A 25,694-nucleotide genomic window follows, 5' to 3' on the forward strand; every position below is an offset into this window, starting at 1 on the left:
AATCACCCAAATAGAAAACCCTGCTGGAGATGGAATTTTGAGCAAAATGACTAAAATATGAGTTCAGTCACTCAAATAAAAGCTCTGCTGGAGTTGCTCTAAGTGCACCCATCTGCTGTCGCTCCTCCTGTGACCTCTTTCTCGTGTGTGAGTCCGAGTCGTGACTAGGGTTAAATTTACCGGCCGGAACCGGTCCAGAAATCGCGGTTACCGGTCAAACCGGTCCGGACCGGATCTGGTTCCGACCGGTTTCAAACCGGCCCAAATTCAAAATTCAAATTTGAATTTAAAAAAAATGAAAATTCTTAAAAAAATCCTAAAAATACTTCAAGTTGCGACGAATCTAATGGTGTCAAAATTTTTCAAATATTCGTTCATTTAGTATACTTTGCGAGCATTTAAAGTTAAACAAAAAAACGTGCATACAAAAGTATACAAATACAATGTAAAAATAGTAAAAAAAGAATTGGAGGGTTCATTTAAGCTAAAACATGTTATACAAACATTTATTTAGTATACTTTGCGCGCATTTGAATTTAAATCAAAAAAATTTGAATTTGGCCGGTTACCACTCAAACCGACCGGTTACCGGTCAAACTGGACCGGTAAACCGGTCAAACTGCCCGGCTAGCCGATAGAAACCGGTTGAACATGAGTTTTTGGTTTGGATTTTGAATTTGACCGGTTTTTTCTGTAACCGGTCAAACCGGTCCGGTTTAGAGGCACTAGTGCGCGCGGCGGTTTTGTCCACCGATCGGTAAAAAAACCCTGGTCGTGACTCGTGACTGCTCTCGTTCGGTGGTCGTGACTCGTGACTGCTCTCGTTCGGTGGTTGGGCTCCGCGCGCGACGCACCTCGAAGACGACACGACCCACGAGCCTCCCACTGAGAGGTGGGCCCATTTCCCTCTCAAATAAAGGTGGCACCGTGACCTCCCTCCCTGTCCCTGACCGCCGAGTGTCTCGCGGTCAACGAACAAAGACACAGCCACACAGGACACTGATGGACTTTGGACTGCGCAGTGGATCCCCCGCAGGGTCCACGTCCTCGAGCACTGGCAGGTGGGACCTCGGCCGCCGCACCGCTGGCAATAGCCAGTCAACCAGCACCAACATCGACAAATCACCACCGCCAGCTCACCCACTGCCAACCGGGCCCCACGTGTCCGCCCCGATCCTCTGCGGCAGCCGTGGCCTCTGCTGCAGCTCGGCTCCACGCACCCGGGGACTGGCCCACGCGCCATCGTCTCCACCGAACCAGACATTCCACCGGATACCCCCTGCACTTCCCCCGCGCCGCCGAACGCCGATGGCTTGATCGGATCCCCCCACCGGCCCAGATCTCTAGCGCCGCCGCCGCCATGGGCGACCACTCCGACTCCGACTCCTCCCCCAAGTCCTCCTCCTCCTCCTCGCCCTCCTCCCCCTCCGCCCGCCGCCGCTCCTCGCCGCAGCGCGGCCAGGCCCACTCCGACGAAAGCGGCAGCAGCGACGGCGTCCTCGTCGAGCTTCCCGCGCAGGTATGGCGCGAAGCCGACTCCGTTCCGATGCATGGGCCCGGGCTCGGGACCAACGGCTTCTTAGAGGAGCTCCTCTCGCTCTGCAGGAAGCGCGGAGCCCCGGGGCGGACCCGGACGGCGGCGTCCTCGTGAACATGCCGGCCGAAGACGCCACCAGCGGAGAGACCTTCGAGGACGCACCCGACGACCTCGCCGCCTCGGGCTCCCGCTCCGCGCGCGCGCTGGACGAATCCATGGCCGTCATCGACTTCCCTGAGGTGTCCAGCGCTGGCGCCGAGCTCCGCAAGTACCAGGTGCTGCTTCCTCTTGCCTCCGCAACGGATTGGATTGTCCTTGCGTGATTTAGCGCCGGGCAAGCTCTAGCATGTGATGTGACACACAATTGTTTTGGTTCAGGAAGAGAAGGAGGCGTTTGCCCGGGAGGCTGTGGCACTCCGGAGGATGCTACAGGAGATGGTTGGGCAGGAAGCTTCAGTTCCGTTGCATGGGGAGGACCCTGATGAGATGCCGTTACATTCGATGCTGGACGACTGCTCGAGGCTTGTCCTTGAACTTAATGCAGTGGCACGGGCCAGGGAGCAGGAGATTGAGAGCCTACATATGAGGGTTGCGGAGGCAGAGGTGTCAAGGGAGGTTGCTGATGTATACCTGGGTTCATGGAGGGAAGGGTCTGAGCAAGCTGTTGGGCGGATGCTTGCATCAATTGATGCTGTGGTTGGGCAAGATGATGCCAGCATTGAGGATGCTGACCAGGATGGGATTTCTATTCTAGAAAGGAAGACTTCGTCTCTAGTGGAGAAGTACAAGCAGATCTCAATGGGTATTGAACAGCTTGAGCAAGTTATAACAGAGGTGAAGCCTGGTTTTTTGGCCACAGGGCAAGGTGACCTAGCTACCATCTTAGGTATTGTTACAGAGGAATTGGTCAGTAGCAAGAGAAATGAGGTGGATTTCCTCCAGAAGCTGAACACTTTTGCTGAAGAGAAGAAGGCTCTTTCCGATGAACTTGAGGAAGTGAAAGCCGCTCGGGATGCAGCGAATGCTGAGGCAAGCAAAGCTAAGGCAGAGTTTGAGCAGATGGAGCATAAGTTATCAACAACCAAGGAGAAGCTCAGCATGGCTGTTACGAAGGGCAAGTCACTGGTGCAGCACCGTGATTCCTTGAAGCAGGCCTTGGCTGAAAAGACGGCTGAGCTTCAAAGTTGCATGACGGAGTTGCAAAAGAAGTCTGATGCCCTGCAAGCAGCTGAGGGCAGAGTTGAGGACCTAAGGGTTTCTCTAGATGAAAAGACAATTGAGCATGAGAATTGCTTGGATGAGCTTCGAGAAACATATAGTTCTTGGGAAGCTGCTAAGGCCAGCATCGAGCAACTAAATGAAGCAAACAGTGCCTTTACTTCTCTCCAGGCATCCCTTTCACTAAAAGATGGGGTTCTTCAACACATTGAAGAGATCATGTCGGAGGCAACATTTCCAGATGATCTGCTTTCCTTGGAGATGGCAGACAGGTTGGAATGGTTAATTGAGCAGAAGAAAATTGCAGATATGATTTTCTCAGAGCACCACAAAGTTAAAGTCGTCTTAAGCTCAGTTGACATTCCACATTCGGTCTTAACTGGTGAACTTGATTCTCAGATCAGTTGGCTTGTCAGCTCGCTGAACCAGGCCAGAGGTGATGTAGCCCGGTTACATAGTGAATCTGCTGATATGTTGGCTAGACTGGCTGCAAATGAATCAAAGCTGGTTTCGATGCATGAGGAAATTGACCGTTTGACAATTGTGCTACTGGAAGAGAAACAGGAAAAAGACATGCTTGTAAATGAACAATCAGAATTGATGTCCCTATATAATGATGCTATTGATAAATTGTCTGTTGCCTCATCACAGAATAAGGAGCTGATAAAGGCATTTGCAGAATTTTCTGATGTCACATTGGAAGGTAATGAACCTCTGGATACTGCCAAATTAGTACAGCAGAGCCTCAGCAACATCCAACAGAGAACGAAATCCTTTCCTATCGAGACTGACAGTTTTGAGAAGCTGCAAACATTTATATATACCCTAGATCAGGAATCATCACTATGTAAGATAATTCTTGAGGAAGACATGATTGATAGATCTGTGAGGACTGGTGAACTGCATAGAATGGCGGAAGAAATTCATGTTCTGAAAAATGAAAAGGACTCACTGCAGAAGGAGCTCGAACGGGTGGATGAGAGATCATCATTGCTTAGAGAGAAGTTATCAATGGCTGTAAAGAAGGGGAAGGGTCTGGTACATGAGCGTGAAGGACTCAAGCAAGTCCTCGATCAAAAGAGCTCTGAAATAGAGAATTTGAAACAAGTTCTGGAAGGGAAGAACTCTGAGATAGAGAAGCTTAAATATGCTCTAAATGAAAATAAATCTGAAACAGAGAATATGAAAGAAGTTTTGGACATAAAGAACTCTGAGATAGAGAAGCTAAAACATGCTTTTGATGAAAATAACTCCATAGCAGAAAACTTGAAGCAAGTTTTAGATGGCAAAAACTCTGAGATTGAAAGGCTTAAACATGCTCTGGATGAGAGTTGCATGGAAACAGAAAATCTAAACCAAGCTTTGATTGAGAAAACTTCCGAAGCAGATAAGATAAAACAAGAGTTGGGTGCAAAGAACATTGATATTGAGAATCTAAGACATGAGATAGAATCAAGAGAATTGTCCATGACAGACCTCAGAGAGCATATTGAGCATGTATCTTTGCAATCTGCACATTTTGAAAAGCTGCAATTAGATATTCTTACCCTTAATGATGAAAAGGGAAAACTAGAAAGCATGTTGGAAGAAGCCAGAGCTTCCTTGGGCACTCTGGCTGATTCAATATCAAGCCTTGCTCTTCCTGTTGACCAGCCCTTTGAGGAGCCTATGGAAAAAATTGGCCAGATTGCCCAATACATCCAGGAATCTCAAGTTGCTAAGAGTTCTTTGGATTATGAGCTACACAAAGCAAATGAGCAAATTACCTTACATGCTAGCAGGCTTTCTGACGCCCTTTCCACCATAAATGTGTTAGAAGATGAATTGAGAAAAGTAAATGATCATATTTCTTCCCTTTCTGAAGAAAAACGTCAAGTACATTTGCATACTGCTGCTGTAGAGGAGGAATTGGAGAAAACAAATGAGGAGCTGGCTATAAATGTTAGCAAACTTGAAGATGCCAATGCCACCATTAATTTACTGCAAGATGAACTATCACAGGCTGGATCAAATATTTCTATTCTTGATGCTGAAAAGAATGAAGCTGAAGTAAAACATGAAACAGAAATCAATGCTCTTAATGCTAAGCTAGCCAAATGTTTGGAGGAGTTGGATAGAACTCATGGAAACTTACAAAGTCATTCAACGGAACATCATGGTTACCTCGAGAAGCTTAGCATGCTTGTAATGGATGATAGTTGCTTATCTCTGATGGCTGAAGAATTTGGAAAGACAATTAGCAGCTTGAGAGAGATGGGCCTTATTGTTAAAAGTATGCATGAGCAGCTTTCTGCAAAGGGCTTTCAGAATGATGCAGTTGCTGAGGTAATTTTTCCCTTATGATTGTGCATTTTGTTTAGGCTTCTCTGTTCTGTCCAGTGAAATGAGATAATTTATTGGTGTATTGAACTTACTGGCTTTCTAGAGCTATCCAGAGTACTTCGAAGTTCCAGAAATGTTTCACTACCATTGGACCGAGTTGCATGCTTTGTTTAATCATCATAGTTGCTCATCTAGTCCTGTCAACTCTGTAGCATTGTCCATAGTGTGTGCTATTGCTCCACCAGGGTACAAGATAGGTGAATGAGTAATCTAATTAAGAACTGTCAACATGTTGTGTCTGATCTTGTTAGTAAGATAAGTAGATAACTAGTGGTAACAAATGGAATCCACTATTGACATAACCATCTAGTTTCATTTGATATATTATTTTGCCTGTATGTTATGCATGCAATTAAGAGTGGACCTTATACAATTGTACACTTCCTCCCTTCTAGTTTTTCTCTTTTCTTCCCCTTTGGTTTGCCAATTCAATGATTATCAGGATTACCCCCCTTTCATTCTATATATGATGCAGTCGCATTCGAGAAAAAAGATTGTGCTAACTTGACCTCTTCATGATCATAAATGGTACAGGAGTCAGAACAATTCTCAACACTTCTCTCTCTTCCAGACTACAATAGCTTTGTTACAGAAAGATTGGTCAACAGCGAAACTAGAAAAGGGAATATTGATGATACTTTGTCCTTCTCTACTATTTTTGAACAGTTGAACAGCCAAGCTGAATACTTTTCTAGTTTTTTGAAAGATTTGTCATCCTACATGAATGGCAATATTATGTTGGTGCTTCGTTCTCTGCAACTGGCGAGCAACAACTTTGCTCATATTCTAGAGGAGCATAGCACCTTAAAGATTGAATTGGGAAACAAGGATGCTCATAACAGAGCTCAAGAATCTGAAGTGCTTTCTCTACAAAAAGAGCTGAGAGCAATGTCATCAAAATGTATTTATTGCATCCAGAAGATTAAAATTGTTTTTGATGATGTGGTTGATCTAGGATATGCAATAGAATTGGCTACAGGCAGGTCAAGCACAAGATCTGAACTAGAAATAACTGTATCTGATCTGATGGATGAGGATGCTGATGATTATAATAAGGTGGCTGATGCTTTACTGTCAACGATTACAATACTGAAATCCAAATCTGAAGAATTATCTGCTATTAAGGGTTGTGTGATAACTGCGTTGGATGAGTTCAAAGTGAGGCTGAAACAAGCTGAATCAGCTACTGAAATTGCTGCACATGACCATCAGTTGTTATTAGAAAGGGCATGCATGCTGGAGAAAGAGCTTGAAACATTACAAGATGAATGCAACAGAATGGAACTAAAGATGCAGGAATACCAGGAAAGGGAGGGTACATTGAAGGCAAGGGAGTTAGAGTTGCTATCACTTGAGCATACTCAAATTACAACCGACAGAGGTAAAATTGTACTAAATTATAATAGAATATTCTTTTATTCTTTATGTTCTTTTGGTTCCAAACTTATATTTACTAGTTTCCATCTTGCTGAACTATTTTTCTTCAAAAATCCAGGAACCGACGATGCAATTTCAAAAGATCAAATGGAAGCCCTTGTTGAGAAGATAAATAAGTTAAACTTGCTGTCAGACGAGTCACATTTGCAGAGGGAAGAGGCAGCATTGCCTAGTCCAATTGACAAACTCTTTGCTGTCATTGATGAATTCAATGCACTTCAACGTGAGGTTGAGACCTTAAGATATGAAAATGAATATTTACAGTTAAATGTTGAATCATATACTCGTGAAATAGAACAGCTGAGGGAGGTCTGCAGAAATAGTGATCTAAATAATAGGGAGTTGGAGTCCAAAAGCAGTGAACTCCTTGAGGTAACCGTTAGTATGGACCGGATGATTCAGCGGTTAGGATATCTCGGAGGGAAAGATCTGGTAGAAGATAACAAACCTACTACCACACAAGCTCTCTTATCGAAGCTGGAAAAACTAATAATTGCTTCAAGTACTGAAGCTGGGAATACTAAATCTATAATACAGGAGCTAGGAGCCAAGCTGCAGTCCAGGGAAAAGGCAGTTGATGAGTTGTCAACAAAAGTTAAGATGCTTGAGAACTTGTACCATGCACGACTCGCGCAACCAGATTCTAGTAAAGACAGATCATTTGAAGCATCTTCCTCAGCAATTGGTTCAGATGTGTCTGAGATTGAAGATGTGGTAAGCATTTGTTTCTGCTTCTGACTTTGTAGTTAGTTATCCTTCTATTTAATCTTCTAATAGGCATCCATAATGTTTAGAAGTAATATATTGTTCTTTTGTTGTGATTTCACTGCCCACAAGTATCATTAACCTTGCCTTTGTTGTTATGGTGTTCTGATGCTAGTATTCTGTCATCTTTTTGCACAGAACTATTCTTTGCATACTAGCACAAATCTGGGCAGATATATTTATGTCTGGTTATAATTTTGTCTTTTGAACTACTCTGCAGGGACCAGTGGGCAAGGCGTCAATTTCATCTGTCTCTACTGCTGCACATGCTAGAACTATGCGGAAGGGATCATCAGATCATCTTGTTCTTAATATTGGCTCAGATTCAGAACGACTAATTGCTGCACAGGATTCAGACGACAAAGGTATTGTAGCCTACTTTTGAGTTTTTTCCCCGCTACATTTTAATTGTAACTAATAGCACTGTTCTTGTCTTTGAAGGGCGTATAAAATCACTGCATACATCGGGCTTGATTCCAGCACAGGGAAAGCACATCGCTGATAGGGTTGATGCTATCTGGTAAGCTGATTGCACTATTACAAATAACGCTGCCCTTTTGTGTTGGAAACTTAAGAATGAGGTGGGCTATGCTCAGCATTCACTGGTACCCTTGAACTGTAGTGGTTCAGCAACTTGCACTGCTTAGCTCTCTCCATCTCAACTGATTTTGCAGAACATTGCACTTTTTTCCAAATGGAAAACAAGTGACCCATTTTTCCGATGATGAATTATTCTGTGAAATGCATGTACAACTTAAGCTTTAAAAAGGATTACCTGCACCCTAATAATTATAGCTGCTATACCCTCGGTATCCCTTAGAACCTTAGTATTTTTTTTGTTATACTAAGGAGAAGTTACCAAAGGACAGTCCTTAATACTGCCTTCTTTTCCAGTATTGAACTATTGATAGGAGAGCTTATCAAGCCCAAATCAGCAATTAGGTGCATACAGAACTTTTGGCCTTAACAAATACTGCCTTGTCTTTCCGACACTGATAAGAGGGCTTATCCAGTGCAGACCAGTAATTAGGCTATCTTGTTTCCTCACTTTGTGCGTTCTCCTAAAACAAATTTAATCCTGATCATGGAGTTTTAGAGGCAGACAAAATTCTTACACATTAACAAATACTTTTGGTTTATATTTAATACCAGGATCAAATCAGCTTGCATAATTACTCAGGCTATTAGTTTACTCTATATTTTTAAATTTATGACCGGGCTCAGTGGAAAGAAGAGTTAAATTCATAGAACATGAGAAGTCAAATTTATTTCTTGAAATGGATGATAAACCTTGTGTTGTATCCATTCTATTGATTAGTTGATGGTTGGCTACTATGAGAGTAATGCATCTTACTTCTGTTCGGAAGTGCACTTTGGTCTAATCAACTTGAGTCTTTCTGTAGGGTCTCGGGAAGCCAAATTTTGATGAACCGGCCACGAGCGAGGCTAGGGCTTATGGTGTACTCGCTCTTGTTGCACCTATGGTTGCTGGGCAGCATCTTGTGACACTACTACTCATCAATACCCAACCCACTTGATAGCACAACTGTAAAATAGTATTAGCAGTTTCTTCTTTCTTTCATACCATACATGGTAGGTGGTACAAAATCCATTCTTTTCATTTTCTCCCTCCTGCTCAGATTTGTGCTGGAGCAGTATATGTTGAATTTTCGCACAGGAAATGTAATGTGCAGAAAATAACATTTCCATTCTTTGAATCTTTGTTATACTGAACAAGTGGTAGCAGTAGATGTGGTCATGTGGCCTCGGTGCCCTGCTGATACCCATCATCGTAATTTCGTCGTTGGAAACGAAAGCATTTGCAGTCTTCGAGCATTGGTTCGTAAAATTGTTTTTGTAGCTGCATAAGGCATGAATTGTCATGGCATCAACACTGCTTTTCACAAAAGGTAATTGAAACCTGTAGGTGTTCCAACGAACTATAAAAAAAAATGGATATTAAATATATTTATCATAGAATTACACACTAGGCATCGAGGGCAAGCCGAAAATATGGAGCAGGAGTGTCCGGAGCGGGAGTTCTTGGAAGCGAGGAGCGGAGCGGAGCGAAGTCATTTTTGAGCGCCCAAGGACAACCCTGTCATCATTTTCCGGAAACAAACCCTCGCACAAAAACCCTGTAACCTCTCGAACCAGTTCCGCAGACTCTCGTCTGTTCGAACGGGCATGGCGAGCACGCGAGGCAGCTCCGCGCCCTCCCCGGCCGGCGGCGATGGAGAGACAAGCCTCGAAGCCCTGGCGCTAGCCAAGGTTGCGGAGGCAGCCGACGCAATCGCCGCCGCGGCGAGTGCCGGCGAGGTGGTCCGCGCGCTCCACGCCGTCGCTGCCCTCCTCTTCCCCGTCGACTCCGCCGCCGTCGCCGGTGAGGCCCCGAGCCCTAATCCACTGACCTATCCTCGAATCTCTCATTCGTACCACCTGTGGTCTCAACTCGTGTTGTTCGCCTGCGCTATCTTGCCTGCAGGTACCGTCGAGGAACCCTTCAGGACCCTGGTGAGTCTTATAGTTTGTTTTTGAAACGGAGTGAGTCTTAAAGTTTGAAGCTTTTATTTCATTCATTTGAGCGAAATTCTGAGATATTCACGATATTTTTCTGTATTGTGTGACAAATATGAAGTTTGATTGATGGAAGGGATCTGGGCTTCCAGGAAGTCTGTTTTGGCTTGCAGTTGCATGGGATAGCTTGCCAAAATCAAATCTGCAACTATTAGAATTATCACATAAGAACATTGGTTTTATAGTTAGATTAATAAAATGCAGTTGAGATAAGAGAAATGGTATTCTGGAAAGAAGTAGCTTAGCATTGAACTAGGTTAAATGTGCCACAAAATCTTTTTGGTTGATAAGCATTTGTATCCTTACTACATGAGTGATTCTGGAAGGGGTTATCGTACAAGATAAATTGGAGTTCAGAACCATGGTATAGCATGGAGGATTTATTGTGTTTATTTTTCTTTCAGATTATTGAAGCTCTAAACCTCAGCGATGATGAAAGGGAGTCTTGGAGGTGTGCCTTTTATCATGGTCCAGCGTTTCCTACTATGTCTAAAATATTGCTTGGCAGTAAGTGTACTCGTCAAACTTATCACTGTATGCTCTTACTAAGCATGCTGTCACTTTGTTACTCTTAAGCATTTTTGGCACTCTAATCCATTCCGCCACTTTGGTCTGTCAGATGTTGCTGTGAAGTGGTTACGGAAGGTTCATGCTTCTGCAAGAAATGAAATTTATGATTCATTTTTTGTCAAAGGACCTCCAACTGAAGTGATTCAAGCTCTTGTGCCAGCATTATCTGAAAAAGAAGATTCTAAGGAGGACCATCGGGCTTTTTGCTTGAACCTTGAAAGGTGGTATTCATAAATTGATCACTTGCAGCTTATCAGAGTTGCAATCTGTTCAACTCTGAGACATTACACTAAAACTCTTGTTTCACTGTTCATCTTTATGAACTTCACTAGCATGCCTTTGTAACATTTAGCCTTTGGGTGTTTATATATGCATTGTTGTTCATTCTAGTTATCGCAAAAGCAACTGGGGCACATTTTCATCTTATCTTTAACTAGTGATTATTGCTTCTTATCTTGTAACTTGGAAGCTTTAATTACATGTGAGATCTTTCTTTTGCTCTCACCTGATAACCAGGGGCGAAACCACATTAAAAATGACCCTGGTGCACACTATAATGTTTGAAGGAAAATTAGTACACTTTAGCTGGCAAAACTTGCTTGGGAAAAAAGGCTATGTTGTTGTTGTTGTTGTTGTAGCTGGCAAAAATTGGATCAGTTCCAAGTAAATTTTTGTTTTACTCTGGTGCACGTGCACCATGTTAAGTGAACATAGCTTTGCCCCTGCTGATAACGATATTTGAATTTAGGATTGTTACTTAAAGAGTTTTACCATTTCAGGCTACTGATTCTATGCTTGCTTGATAATAAGGGGGTTTCACAAATCCTTGCGGAGTTTACTTGTTGTAGTAAGCATGGTAATGATGTTCTCAAGCCAGATAAAACAATGCTCGTTTCAAGAGTTGCACAACTACTTGCATCTGTTCCAGATAAAGCAAGATTGGGAGCTTCAGGTGCACTTGCATCAACGTATCCTTTTCCACTATATGGAGTATCTTATACTTTACTAGATAGTTAACCTGATATTCTTCTTGCTAAATTTCTTCTTTGTGGTATGTTGTGCCCAGGTCAAAGACCATAGTTAAAGAATTGGGTTGATATTTCTTTTGCCATTTATTTCTGCAGTTTGTTGTCTCCACACTCAAATATTTATTTTCCTTCTCACTTGTTCTTGAAATTGTAAATCATTAACAAAAACCAAGTTCATTTTTCAAGAATGTTGTCAGCCAACTTCTTGCTGGAGCAGAAGCAGCAACTGTTCAATTGGCTGCTGACAAAGATGCTACTGAACTTTGTGCCTTGAGTTCTGTATTCCTCTTTGTGGGTGAAGTGCTATCTCGTGTTAGTCGTCGTGGGTCTACTGGTGAGGATTAATCCCTCAAAGCCCACTTTGATGTTTTGATTGTTCTGTGACTTAGAGCATGTTTGATTCTTTATCATGCAGCTTGTACACTTTAAGTTTTCTGCTATTTGTTTGCTACCACTGTCACGAGGCATCAGTCATTGTTGTATGTCTGATAATGTATTGTGGATTTCAGGCATTTTAGTTGCTGAATTGATTCCTAGGATCCGCAATCACCTACACAGATGTGTGCCATCAGATCATAAGGCCATAAGTCCTGAGATGATGCAGCATGTTTCCCAGTCTCAATTTTGGTTCAATGTGGTTGAAGCAATGAGAGATCAACATTCTATTGAAAGGTTAACAGAAGAATTGTTGCGTCAGCTTGCATCACAACATATAAGTGATGAAGAGGCTTATTGGATTCTGTGGACCCTCTTTAATCAGAGCTTCAAGCGTTTAACTGTTATGAGGTGAGATATGACCCGCCTGATTTTCTATGCAACACGGAAGTGCATCTTGTGGTAGCTTAGCAATTTTTTTTCCAGTTCCCTGCATATGTGGCATGTAGTATGCTATATTGATCTGTAAAGCGAAGGTTACTTCAAAAGTCTTCTTTGGACTTCAGCCAATAGTTAGTTCACAATATACAATTTGGCAACTAAGAGGGCAATCTGTTCTTTCTTTTTGTGGTCGTTGCTCTGCAAATTCTCACTGCAACTATTCATCTTTCCACTCACTGTGTATTATGAAACTTTGTGGACTTGCCCTCTGAGATGAAGTTTGTGATGAATATTGGGGGATTTCATTTTGAGTATCACATCATCATTTTTCAAATCAGTGTTTATGTATTTGGGTCTCTCATGTCAGTACCTATGTCACATAATTGCCTTTTCAATTTCTGGATTTCAATGTGAATTATTGTTCAGATCCATATTACTATGAAGGACTATGTTTCATGCATAACTTTCATTACATCCTACCTCTACATCACCATTCAATGTACAAATTCCATGCCTTAGGAAACTTTAGCATTTACTCAATTTGCATAGTATTTCTATGTTTTTTCCTTTTCCTTCATCATGTAATTTATCTCATATTACTTCAGGTCAATGTTTGTTGACAAATTTTTGCTCTGGAAAACATTTCCTTTGTGCTGCCTGAGGTGGATTCTTCACTATGCTGTCTTTGAATGCCCACCAAATTCAACAACAGAAACTCTGATGCAAAGGACACCCGACTTCTTTGGTACTTTGCAAAGTTTGGTTAGCATTTGGTCCAGAAAAGAGTTTGTTCAATCACATTCAGTGGAGCAACAAGCTTGTATCCTTTGAGCCTCTGAAAATTAAGTAGTTTCATTTTCTGAAGCAACTTATTATTTTGCATTGTTCTCCTTAAGAAATGCAGATATCACTGCCGCAATTGGGTTATGTTTGGAAAAGCTTACAAAAAAAGAATTAGAAACAACTAAAGATGTATTAAATTCCATTCTTCAAGGAGTAAGCTGTGAGTTCCCCCCTGTACATTACCTTAGTCCTTCAGCAGAATATGATGGGAATAACCATAATATTCCTTGCTGAATGTTATTTTGTTACTATAGGCAGGTTGGAGAGCCCAATTGAGTTAATACGGAAGATGGCTAGTGCAGTTGCATTAACATTTTCTAAAGTTGTTGATCCAAAAAATCCTCTGTACCTTGATGACAATTGTTGTGAAAATGTTGATTGGGAGTTTGGGGTTCTCTCTTCAAAGGAGATCAAAGCCCCGTTACATGCTGTAGATTCTGAAAATAAGCCAAAATCACGTGAGAACAAGAGAAATGCTGGTGAGAAAAAGGCAAAAGCAATCAAATCTGATGTTCCAGATGTCAGAGCAAAAATTGTAGAGATCAAATCAGTAGATTGTGATCAAATGTCTGATACTGTTATGAATGGGAAATTTGAGGAGGAAGAATGTGATGAGGACAGCATGAACATTGATGCATCTAGGGATTCATCCCTGGAGCCATATGATCTATCAGATGATGACACAGATTTGCAAAAGAAATTCAGCCACCTGAGTGATCTTGCAGCCGCACTAAGAAAACCTGATGATCCAGATGGTGTAAGTCCCCAATTAATATTATCAATTCTTTTGAAAGAAAATATTGCAAAATCCTGATCTTTCTTTATTTTCTGTGCCCAAGGTTGAAAATGCTCTTAGTTCTGCTGAAAAGCTTGTGAGAGCATCACCTGATGAACTACGCCACAACTCAGGTGATCTTGTTAGAGCGCTGGTGCATGTTCGCTGTTCTGATTTGGCAATGGAAGGAGAGGAAGATTCTGCTGAAGAAAAAAGAGAGAAGGCATTGATTGCCTTGCTGGTAACGTGCCCATTTGAATCACTAGATGTTCTGACAAAATTACTATATTCATCTAGTGTGGATATTAGTCAGCGCATTTTGATTATTGATGTTATGACTGAGGCAGCACAGGAGCTTGCAGAAACTAAAATTCTGAAGACAGAACAGCGGCGTGGTAGCTTGATTACTGACAACTCACCCTCTTGGCTGGTTCCAAGTAATAGGGGACCTTCTGGGGCAGGCCCTTGGAGAGAGGTCTCCGAACCAGGAACACTTTTAAGTTGGTCACATCGCTATGAAAGAGAAGTTCCATCTAGATCAGGTCAGGTTAAATCAGGGAAATCTCGTAAATGGGGTCTCGGAAAAGCGAAAGACTTGCAGCTTGAGTGGTCTAAAAATAGATTTCCTTTGTATGCCGCTGCTTTTATGCTCCCTGTGATGCAAGGATATGACAAAAGGTCACACGGTGTCGACTTGCTCAATCGGGACTTTGTTGTCCTCGGTAAATTGATATACATGCTTGGTGTCTGTATGAAGTGTGTGGCCATGCATCCAGAAGCATCAGCTCTTGCTCCTGCTCTTCTTGACATGATAAGATCAAGGTATTGACCAGAAGAAATATTTACATATTGAGGAACTTGTTTGCGTTTTTTTTTCTAATTTTGGTTTGAACTCTTTTTCTTCAGAGATGTTTCGCAACATGCTGAAGCATATGTCAGAAGGTCTGTGCTGTTTGCAGCCTCTTGCATATTGATATCTTTGCATCCATCATATGTGGCATCATCTCTCATTGAAGGCAACCAGGACATTTCTACTAGCTTAGAGTGGATACGCACATTCGCTCTTCAAGTTGCTGAAGCTGATCCTGATACAGAATGTACATCAGTAAGTACTGTGATCATTACTGGGTTAAGTTATATATCACCTATATCTGTATCTTATCTATACATTTTTTTTATGTGGCTCTGCTCCTTGGTATATATATCAATGGTGGGTTAATCCCCTTTTTATCCCTACAAAGCCCAAGAACATGATGCGTTGAATTCGAACACTATGGCCTTCCATTCTAGTCTGCAGAAAAGAATTTGTATACTTCGGTAACCTTGATAACCAATCATCCCAAAATAATACACATCGAGCAATCTGTATATAGAAACCAATTTACTAGTGATATAAGTTGGATATGCTACCATTAATGCTGTTGCTAATTGTGTTCTTTTCATGTTTGACTCTGTAGATGGCCATGACCTGCCTGCGGCTCCATTCTGAGATGGCTCTTCAGACATCGCGCACTCTGGAATCTGCAGATCATTCCAAGACCGGCAGAGGCCTACCTACTAAGCTTGATAGCATCATCATACCGTTTGGAAACGTGATGAAGTAGTGAGGGATGTATCCTGTTGTTGTACAGAAATTACATAGCAAATTCTGGCAATGGACAGGAACTTGTCATTTTTTTGTGGATCAAACTACGCAATGCTATTGCATTGTTGTTCTTGATCCAAAACAGTAAGCCAGTCACACATCTGTGTTGTGTGCCATATACTACATGCATACCCCAGGTAGGGCTGTTCAATACAAGCTCGCATTCCTACAATCCTCTACTCGTCCCTTTTATTGTAAATTGTTTCTTGTGCTTTCGTTATGCTTCCTGAGATGGGTGCTTTATGCATTTATAAGCTTGTGAGCCAACTAGAGTCGCGCAAATTTCTGGTTCTGATGTGAGCATACTTGTCAGTTGGAAGAGATGATAGCAAATCAGCTACACTTGTCAGTTGGAAGAGATAGCAAATCAGCTACGTCCTCAGGATCCTTTTGTAAGGCGTATTTTATTTTTTATTTTGACCGATATGTAAGATGTTGATGTACTAGATGCTGATGCATTTTAAATTTTAATACCGATTCAAGTTACACGGAAGCCAAAATATTTTGCATGAGGCTTGGTAATTAAAGTTCAGTTGCGTAGATCTAGCTATTGGCTCCATTGTTCTTGGAACTTGGTCAAGCACAAAGCTCACTGTATCCATGCATGCAAATTGATGACGTCTTCACAGCTAATTGATAAAATGATGCTGGGATTAATTGTTCTTGGTATACAAAATACAAACTCACAAAGTGTCCGGAGGGAGTAGCTTATAGGAGTAAAAATATATGGCCGATCCTCAAACTTTGTCAGTGTGTATCATTCCAGCCCCTAAACTTATAAAACTAGGAATCCGAATCCTTAAACTTGCCAGGATGTGTCATCTCGGTCCCTAAACTTAGAAAACCAGAAACCCGGGTCCATACAATGACTAAAAGTGGTTTCGAACCATATTTTTAGTTCAAAAAAAAATTCAACAAATAATAGATATAGCTTTTAAACCATAAAAATATCTCTAAGCCCCAAAAATTCTCCAAAAATTCCAAAAAAAATACTTGAGATACAACGGAGCCTAAATAAAAATAATTGAAGCTCATAAAAATATCGGGTGAAAATATATTCTCACACCCTTCTAGAGTCAAATCCAATTTTATAAGTTTATAGAAATATTTTCATGAGCTCTAATTAGTTTCAAAATATTTTCATGACAATTTAGAGGCTTGGAGATATATTTATAGTTTAAAACTATATCTATCATTTATTGGATTTGTTTTTGAACTCAAAACATGGTCTGAAACCACTTTTATTCATTGCATGGACCTGGATTCCCGATTTTCTAAATTTAGGGACCGGGATGACATACCTAATAAGTTTAAGGACCTAAATTTTTTTGTTTTATAAGTTGGGGGACCGGGCTAGCATACCTTGACAAGTTCGAGGACCGGACATGTATTTTACTCATAATATTTTGTCTAGGTGGGAGAGAGAAAGAGAGAAAAGAGAAGAGCTATCTTTTGATCAAGAGATAGTTTTATAGATATATTCCAAGACTATGTGAGGCCGATATATACTCCCTCCGTCCCAAAAAAAAATATTCAAATAGCATTGCATCACATCTGATGATCTGAATAATCCATGTCTGATTTGGCGGCTTTGATTTTTTTTCTTTCTTCAAAATCTTGAAAGTAGATTTTCCCTTCAAATCTTTTACTAGCTATTACCACTGACAAGGCATGCCTTAACTGAAATTTAACACGATGTTACTTTTGTAGTTTTGTTGCCTACATAGTGTAGATTTGTTCAGTTTCTACCAGGCCAATGCACGAGGCACAGAATTATCATTCCGATGACAGAATCACAGAAGAGAAGCACATCAATTGACCATATCGTTTCCAAGATGGCTTACGCAGTTACACTTGAAGTGGCACATCCTGCCGAAGCGGAGGGGAAGAAAGCGCCATGCCACCCGACCCTGAAGTTCCGTCGCCGGCGTCCCGGTGCCACCGTACGTCGCCGCGCTCTGCATCGCGTCGCCCCTCGTCACGGCGCCGGCACACCCGGCGACGACGGCCCACCTCACCGCACGTCCACACTCCCTCCTTCCAGGAGACCTGAGGACCTAACACCAGCAGGCAGCCACCGCCCATGTCCACCAGCGCGTCGAACGTGACCGCCGCCCCCCGCGGCCAACTTTTCCCTCCACCACGGCCCCGCGCCCGATGCCTATGCCGCCGAGTTCCCGCGTGGGACGCGCCACTCCGAGCACACGCACCGCCATGGCGGCCGACCACCGGCAGGCGTGCCTGGCCCTGGCGCACTGCGAAGCGGCACTGCGCGCGCTCAACGGGCAGGCAGAGGCAGCGGTGCTCTCTTGGTAGCGGTAGCGGCGGCGGCGGCGGCGGCGGCGAGTGCATCGACGGCGCTCTTAGCATCTGCTCCGGAGTATTTCCCTCTTCCTGGCCTCGCTTGCCGGTTCTCGCCTCGCCGGCGGGTGGACTCGCCGCCGCCTACAGTGGCCAGGGGTGGACGGTATTTCATTTACCGTCCACCCCCAGGGCAGCTCAGGACCGTCCAATCAGCATCCGACGGCCAGGATACATCCGATGCGGACTCCAGAGAAGCGGACAGAGCTCCCGCGCTCTCGGCTCTCGTCACGGCGTGATCCCGCGGCGCTGCTTCGCCGGCGTCCGGCGAGCTCCCGAGCCGGTATTGGTTTGATCCGGCCGGAAAATCGCGATTGCTTCCGGGAAAATCGGATGCGCTTCGTTCTTCTCTTACAGACCCTCCTGAACACATCTCAGCTCATTTCCGCTTTGCATCCATGGCTGCTAGGTTGGATACTGCCGCCGAGGCAGAAGGAGGAGGCCACCGGCGATGAGGTCAGCGGCAAGCGCGGAGACGAGGTGGCGCAGTACCCTTTCCCCACATCTATCACGCGTCGAACGAGGTGCACGCCCTACACACTCCCACCATGCTACTCTGCTGCTTGATTGTGGTCTTCTCCTCGCTGATATTGCAGTAGAGTAGGTAAAATCGAACACTAGATTCGAAGAGTAGCTGTGATAAGGGGAAATCCTTCTTTTGCTCCATCGATCTGGGATTATAGCAGCTAGGATGACTTCACAGATAGGAAAACTATGCATCCAAATGCTAGTGGACTTCTCCCTCCACCATGGCGCCGCGTCCGGCGTGGACGCAACCGCACCTCGCGAGCGGCGCCCTCATCGGAGCGCACAGACCATACGATGGAACGCTGGCGCACTGCCGAGCGGCGACGCGAGCGCGCACAACGGCGCAGACAGAGGCCGCGATGCTTTGTACTTGCCCCGCTCTCGGCTCGCCGGCGGGTGTTCTCGTCGCAGTCAACAGTGGCCAGGGGTGGACGGTATTTCATTTACCGTCCACCCTTAGGCAGCTGTGGACCGTCCAATTCGCAAACCGACGGCCAGGATGTACCTTATTCGGACTCCCACGAAGCCAACAGAGCGATATCGACAAATCCGGCCCATGGGCTATCGCCGCCGGATGCCTACGTTTCCATCCATAAGAAATCCCCAACTCCCCCTCAAAAAAAAAAAAGAAATCCCCAAGTCCAGCAGCCCGAACCAGCAATCCCCCAGACCCGAGCACCCCCGATTCGCCGTGCCACCGAAGCGAGAGCCGAACGGAAGCGAGACCCTCGGCGGCGAGCGAGCGAGATGGAGGGCGGCGCCGGCGAGGAGGGGAAGCAGGAGCGGCACCTGGTGCTGGCGCACAAGCTCTTCCTTCTCTCCCACCCCGCCGTCGACGACCTCTCCAAGGTCGCCCTCCGCGCCGAGGTCCTCGACGCCGTGAAATCCGACGGTACGGTGCCGCCCCGCCTTCTCCTCTCCCCGCTTCCTCCGAGGTGCGGCTCCCTGACGTGATTTGGCTTTCTGTGGAACCGACAGACATGGCGCCGCTGTTCGAGTCGCTGGTCGCCGCGGGCGTGCTGGAGCCGGACGCCGCGCTGCTGGCCGAGATGCGCGGGAGGATCGACGACGAGATCCGCAAGCTCGATGAGAAGTGAGTTGCTTCATCGTGGTCTTCTGCTTGGATGTGGCTCCTTTGTCGTTGCCATGTTGATGGTTCATCTAGTGCCGTGCATGTATGTGGATGATTTTGGGGGTGATGATAACTCAGGTTGTGCTGGGCTCTTTCGCTAATGAGACTAGCTTAGTTGGGATGCTAGAAGTAGGCGGTACAACTTGCCATTGCATTGCACTGGATAGGTGGCTTGTGATTGGGCCTTTTTTGGGGTGAGGTTAATATTGTGCCACTTCAATAGGTTGTTGCAAAAAATCTAGCAACTTTTGTAAAAGTTGTGCCTAGTTGTGTTCAACACTTATGTCCACACTATGATCTACTTGGTATCTATGAGATGGTTTGCATACCCCTGCATCTACTGTTATGCTCATTTATGGATTTACATGCTTTTGTTTTTTGTATTTCTGTTAAATGGTATAAGTGGGGTTGGTGAAGAGTAGTAAGGGATTCTAGAGACTACACCACAGTCTGCGCCATTGATGATGGTTTGCATACCCCTGCATCTGCTGTTATGCTCATTTATGGATTTACATGCTTTTGTTTTTTGTATTTCTGTTAAATGGTATAAGTGGGGTTGGTGAAGAGTAGTAAGGGATTCTAGAGACTACACCACAGTCTGCGCCATTGATGTTCCATCCAATTGATATAAAAAATAACCTTCTGCACCTTAAGTAACAGGAATTAAAACCAATCAAGTTGGAATTTATGCCAAGTAATCAGTATTAATGAGGTTAGGATGAGGATCTTATTGTGAAGAATAGCAAGTTATGATGACAAACTAAAGTAGAATTTTTAGCAGAACCCTGAAGAGTTTCTGGTGCAGATTTTTGTCTCTTTTCAGTGGTTACATATGATGATTCTGCATTGCTTTGACTTCCCATTCTATGTATATTACGATTTAAATTGCAAGCAAGTTTTCTTCCTCTGAAACCGAAGTCCTTGTAAATTGTCATGAAGAATTGCTGATGCTGAGGAGAATTTGGGTGAGAGTGAAGTACGTGAAGCCCATCTTGCCAAATCCTTGTACTTTATAAGGGTTGGTGAGAAGGTACAGATTTGTTTTCTTCAATATTATCTGTGGCCTTGTTCACAAAACCCCTAGTTATGGCTGACACGTCTTAAACCGTTACTGATTTATTTCAGGAAAAGGCCCTGGAACAACTTAAAGTTACTGAAGGAAAGACTGTAGCTGTTGGCCAAAAGATGGATCTTGTGTTTCACACTTTGCAGATTGGATTTTTCTACATGGATTTTGATCTCATCTCAAAATCCATTGATAAGGCAAAGAAGTAAGCTCTATCTTTGTTTGTAAGTTCCATTCTGTCATTTGGCTCACAGGGTAACCAGTCATGATATTTTACCGTGTATTTTTTTACTGATTGAAGCTTGTTTGAGGAAGGAGGTGACTGGGAGAGAAAGAACAGATTGAAAGTGTATGAAGGCTTGTACTGCATGGCAACCAGAAACTTCAAGAAAGCTGCCAGCTTATTTTTAGATTCCATTTCGACTTTCACAACTTATGAGTTATTCCCATATGATACATTCATCTTTTATACTGTCCTCACTAGTGTCATCACACTGGATCGTGTATCTCTGAAACAAAAGGTTTTCAACTCTATCTAGTCTGCCTTGTTTCCTTATCATCATATCATGATTTCCTCAATAACAAGAAATTTGACAGGTGGTAGATGCGCCAGAAATCCTGGCCGTGATCGGCAAAGTACCTCACCTCTCTGAGTTCCTCAATTCCCTATACAATTGCCAGTACAAGTCGTTTTTTGTTGCATTCTGTAAGTTCAGATATATAAATAGCTTGTCCAAGCTCTTATTTTAGGATTGTTGTGCACTGTATGTGTATCTGACAGTGCTATGGTCTTTGATTGTTTCCAGCTGGCTTGACAGAGCAGATCAAGTTAGACCGTTATCTTCAGCCTCATTTCCGCTACTACATGCGGGAAGTGCGTACTGTTGTCTACTCACAATTCTTGGAGTCGTACAAGAGTGTAACAATGGAAGCAATGGCTGCTGCTTTTGGTGTGACTGTTGATTTCATTGACCAGTAAGTGCTGTATCAGCTGCTGTGGTTCTATCTTTGTAATTCCTGCTAGCCTTAATTCTTTTTCTTGTTGCTGTTGTATTCATGAGGTCTTCCTTTGATCCTTTCACTTGTAGGGAACTGTCACGGTTCATTGCAGCTGGGAAGCTTCACTGCAAGATTGATAAGGTTGCTGGTGTTCTTGAGACGAACCGGCCAGATGAGAGGAACGCTTTCTACCAGGCGACCATCAAGCAAGGGGACTTCTTGCTGAACCGCATACAGAAGCTTTCACGAGTCATTGACCTGTAAGAGTTGCTGTTTCTGTTGGAGCTCCTTCAGTGCCCTGCCAATGTTTCCTGCACTGGAAGGGTGAGCTCAACTTATCCACCTCGACTTTCATAAGACATGAGCATTGCTCTTCTTGTGTGAGGAACAAATTGCTAAGAGAACTTGTGTGTTAATCGTGAATTCACTACATGTATCCCATGGCTTTATAGGAGGAAGGTGCAGCTCAATCCCATGGACGTTACTTTTGTGGTGAACCTTGGTTTTTCTTTTCACGTCTCATTATATATGTGGTTCTATGCATTACATTCTCCGTTAAGATACTGACTTGACATACTATGGACACTGGTCCCCTTTCAACCTATATAAAGTGCTTGATATGTAACACATAAAGAGAATTCAACTGCAACAAGATACAATTCATATCCGCACTGTACAACAACTCACTTTCAACTCCCAAGAAATTAAATCAATATACAGCTGCAAGACCTGCAACCTTCACCGAATTTTGTGAGATGTAGTGAGAAGTCATTACACTCGTTAGTCGCAAGGAGGTTACACATTGTCTCTTTGCAAAAATAAGATAAAATAAAATCTGGAGAAATTAAAGAGCAACTCCGGGACATAGATGGCAAAACTTCAGCCTGTGCTTCACTTGTCTGACGACCCCTGATGTGCTGAGTGACAATCATTTCTCCGTCTCTGCAAGATGTAAACGGGAAATCACGTGATTAGACTCGGTGTCTGATGGCTACAGAAAGGATGACGATGAGGTTTACACAAGTGATGCTGCATTGTTGAAGCAGTCTCAATGTACTTACTGAGTCTCTGCTTCGACTTCCGCTGCTTCTTTCGTCTCTTTGAGCGGAACTTCTCTTCTTTGCCTTCTGCTTCCTCTTCTTTGGTTTCAGCAGTTCCTGTGATCTGTGCAAAGGATTCTTTGGCTCCAGCGGTTACGTCTCCAAAGAAGTCCTTCACCTTGTCAACCACAGTTTTGAGCTCGTCTTTCTTTGGAAGCTGAGATCAGGAGTGTTATTATTCATGACTTGCCAGAATGCTCAGAACATGTTTACTGAAAATGTCATCATTTGCTATCAAAGATGCAATTTCCATACTGATTTGGATGCAACTTATGCTTAGGAGAACTTTCCCAAGACACTATATCTTGACTCTTGAGCTACTATCTAGTAGTATGCAGATAATAATTAAGTAATATTTCTCATAAATTAGCTCGGGATAAAGTAAGATCATAATTGAAACGTAACAACAGTGGGGGTCTGGTTCTGGGATTTTGATTGTGATAGAACTTGATAAAGTTCAGGAAACATACTTCGATCACATTACTTGTCGTAAGCGCAGACCTAATGTTTCCATTCTCCTGCTCATGCAAATGAGAAGTGAGCGTAACTGCTTATTGACAAATTCAAAACTTAACCAAACAACTCATGCTTCTGCAATTGAGGTTCGAGTAGAAAATTACCACAACTTTGTAGCCATATCGAAACTCGTTTTCGGTCTTCAGCACACGGTATTGCGCTTTTGCCGTGTCGATAATCTCATCCTCATCCTTTCAGACAAACAACAAGTTGCTAATTACTAGCACCATTAATAGATAGTTCGTGCGGTCGTGTGGATGCCTTGTACATGGTCTGTGCAAGTACGAAACTACTAGATGGTAGTTAAAGATTCAGCAACGAGTTGCTGATGGCGTTGATTACTTTGTAGATGACGGCAGCGAGGTTCCTGGCGAGCGTGTCTTTGTAGATGTACTTGCCGAGGAAGTTATCCTTGGCGGCGAGCATGATCTTCGCCGTCGTGCCGCCGGTGATGACGTTGAGCGGGTACCAGAAGTAGACCTGCAGCGGGAGGCACAGACCTCGGTCAAGCGCCATTGAATTCGCAGCAAGAAACCAAATGACTACTAGGAAGCAGAAACAAATTGAGGGATGGAGACAGCCACGGACATTGGCGGTGCGGATGAAGATGACGAAGCGCGGGTTGCCGTCGTCCTCGACCTTGGGAAGCTGCGGCGCGCGGCGCTGCTGCAGCATCTGCCGCTCCGACCAGCTCCTCCCCCGGGCCTCCACCACCAGCGCGCGCCTCGCCGGCTGCCTCCGCGGCGCCGCCCTGAGGACGAAGCACCGCCCGCCGACGTCGACGGACGACAGCTGCCAGATGCGCGCCGGCGCCTGCGCCGACGGCGGCCTCAGCGACACGCCGCCCACCACCTCCATGGATGATGCCTCGCTGCCTGGCGCTGCGCGTCCCTCGAAGGAGCAGGAGAGGATAAAGCAAGCGTATCTTCTTGTGGTCGGGAGCTGAGGACACTACTGATGTGTGGGGCCTTCGCACAGTTGTGGGCCCTAGTGTCAGTGAGAGTTATGTATGTTTCTGCGGCTCTCGAATCCTTTTCCGCCGGGAGGGTTTTGCTCAGCCTACGTGGATAGCTTCTGAGCAGCTGATGATCTGCCAGAATTTCTTGCTTCCAAGACCGGCTGTTACTTTTCTTTGTTTTTTTTTCTTTTTGCGTGGAAGTACTGCGTATCAGATACTGGAATTTTCGTAGCATAGACACAAGATTCCACTTGAATCTCACCATTTCGTCCTAGCATCTCTAATGCCAACAATCATCACAATATGAACATGCAGTTTGTGCATCTCGAGAACTTGATGTATGTCCTCATGTGATTTGTAGAGACTCTGCTCCAGTCACCAGAGGAGTTGAAGCTGTTGCAGTTCCTCGATTGTTATATTCACTAGTCAGGTGCTCGTGCGTCACAATCAAACTTGAAGCAGTTTCTACATCTTGAACTTGAAGCTCCTCGTCACAGTTCCAATCAAACTCGCCATTTTAGTTTGCTCTCCTCTAGCTTCAGCAGTGGCTCCAGCAGCTCTTTACGCCAGGGGCGGATGCACACCCCGGGCCACCCGGGCCATGGCCCGGGTTTCGGCCCAAATTTTTTTCATTTTGCAGTAGCTTCTACCTCTGGATTTGGATCAATTGTTGAAGAAGGACTTGGATCAATTGCTGAAGAAGAATAAATATATTACTTCGCGATGACGCTTTTTTATGTTATCTATCTTTCCGTTTATATTTTCATGTATCTTTTGAACTGTGAGTTTGTGAACGTCTATATTTAAAACTCGGCCCGGGGTTCGACTCAATTCTGGTTCCGCCACTGCTTTACGCTATCAGTGGTCATGGCCACACGGCAGCTTCTGTTTCCTCGTCGCGTGGCGTGGTTCTGGGCAGCTGATCTGCCTGGATTACCTCAGCTGTATACTCAGGGGTGGAGCTACGTTGGTTGTAGGGGTGCCCGGGCACCCACACCGAGATGAAACTCAATGGTAATCATTAAATTTTCACCATATATATATTAGAGAGCTAGCAGTAGAACCATAAACAGAGCACCCCCTCGATTCAGCTCTAGTTTCGCCCCTGTGTTGTATACTGGTTACGGACAAACAACTTGGCATGCTCCGTCACTCCTGAAGCACATTTGCTGTCAGGCGACATTTTTTTTTAAATACTACAAGGCGACAACTGATCTAAACTACACGGCACAACATAAATCGGTTCAGACATTTACTCTCAGGTGATACTCGATTCAGGTTACATGCTTGGCACAACAATACATACCACATCAGGATTCAGACATGTCAGTTACACATGCATAGCCGAGGAGCCATCACTGAATGGCTACAACTATCCTACTCCTGCTCCATCTGCAGCGCTCTGCTACGCGTCGGCCTTGAGGAAGAGCCCAAGCTGTCG

The 25,694-nt window shown here is 44.1% G+C and overlaps 4 protein-coding genes across 6 annotated transcripts; 3 read left to right on the top strand and 1 right to left on the bottom strand.

The window, feature by feature from the left end:
- The first annotated feature begins 1,235 nt into the window (after positions 1–1,235).
- On the top strand, positions 1,236–9,175 carry LOC120656327 (GRIP and coiled-coil domain-containing protein 2-like). Its single transcript, XM_039934387.1, has 8 exons — positions 1,236–1,519; positions 1,606–1,812; positions 1,916–5,080; positions 5,672–6,518; positions 6,633–7,288; positions 7,560–7,704; positions 7,781–7,859; positions 8,743–9,175. The coding sequence occupies exons 1-8, from the start codon at positions 1,361–1,363 to the stop codon at positions 8,843–8,845; spliced, it is 5,361 nt and encodes a 1,786-aa protein (XP_039790321.1). The 5' UTR covers positions 1,236–1,360; the 3' UTR covers positions 8,846–9,175.
- A 193-nt stretch (positions 9,176–9,368) lies between these two features.
- Positions 9,369–15,792, top strand: LOC120656328 (telomere length regulation protein TEL2 homolog). Of its 3 annotated transcripts, none has more exons than XR_005667873.1 (14): positions 9,369–9,722; positions 9,825–9,853; positions 10,321–10,423; positions 10,536–10,707; positions 11,266–11,454; positions 11,688–11,848; positions 12,024–12,300; positions 12,936–13,150; positions 13,235–13,333; positions 13,428–13,930; positions 14,013–14,189; positions 14,296–14,770; positions 14,855–15,053; positions 15,406–15,792. XR_005667873.1 is itself a non-coding variant. In XM_039934388.1 (13 exons), exons 1-13 carry the CDS (start codon positions 9,527–9,529, stop codon positions 15,550–15,552), a joined length of 3,048 nt encoding a protein of 1,015 aa, XP_039790322.1. In that variant the 5' UTR covers positions 9,375–9,526; the 3' UTR covers positions 15,553–15,765. The 3 variants fall into 3 exon arrangements, 1 of the variants encoding a protein (XP_039790322.1); XR_005667872.1 differs by having other exon boundaries at positions 9,370–9,722; positions 14,013–14,770; positions 14,855–14,890; positions 14,965–15,053; XM_039934388.1 differs by having other exon boundaries at positions 9,375–9,722; positions 14,013–14,770; positions 15,406–15,765.
- A 3,321-nt stretch (positions 15,793–19,113) lies between these two features.
- On the top strand, positions 19,114–22,225 carry LOC120656329 (26S proteasome non-ATPase regulatory subunit 6-like). The gene is made up of 8 exons (XM_039934389.1): positions 19,114–19,374; positions 19,461–19,575; positions 20,554–20,644; positions 20,740–20,885; positions 20,982–21,201; positions 21,278–21,386; positions 21,487–21,655; positions 21,769–22,225. The coding sequence occupies exons 1-8, from the start codon at positions 19,230–19,232 to the stop codon at positions 21,941–21,943; spliced, it is 1,170 nt and encodes a 389-aa protein (XP_039790323.1). The 5' UTR covers positions 19,114–19,229; the 3' UTR covers positions 21,944–22,225.
- A 74-nt stretch (positions 22,226–22,299) lies between these two features.
- On the bottom strand, positions 22,300–24,266 carry LOC120656330 (protein HHL1, chloroplastic-like). Its single transcript, XM_039934390.1, has 6 exons — positions 23,884–24,266; positions 23,638–23,775; positions 23,400–23,486; positions 23,250–23,297; positions 22,741–22,936; positions 22,300–22,621 (listed from the first exon to the last, which is right to left on the bottom strand). Exons 1-6 carry the CDS (start codon positions 24,151–24,153, stop codon positions 22,608–22,610), a joined length of 753 nt encoding a protein of 250 aa, XP_039790324.1. The 5' UTR covers positions 24,154–24,266; the 3' UTR covers positions 22,300–22,607.
- Positions 24,267–25,694: the final 1,428 nt, after the last annotated feature.

The sequence above is a fragment of the Panicum virgatum genome, chromosome 1N (assembly GCF_016808335.1).
Source record: "Panicum virgatum strain AP13 chromosome 1N, P.virgatum_v5, whole genome shotgun sequence".
In the NCBI taxonomy this organism is placed as follows: domain Eukaryota; kingdom Viridiplantae; phylum Streptophyta; class Magnoliopsida; order Poales; family Poaceae; genus Panicum; species Panicum virgatum.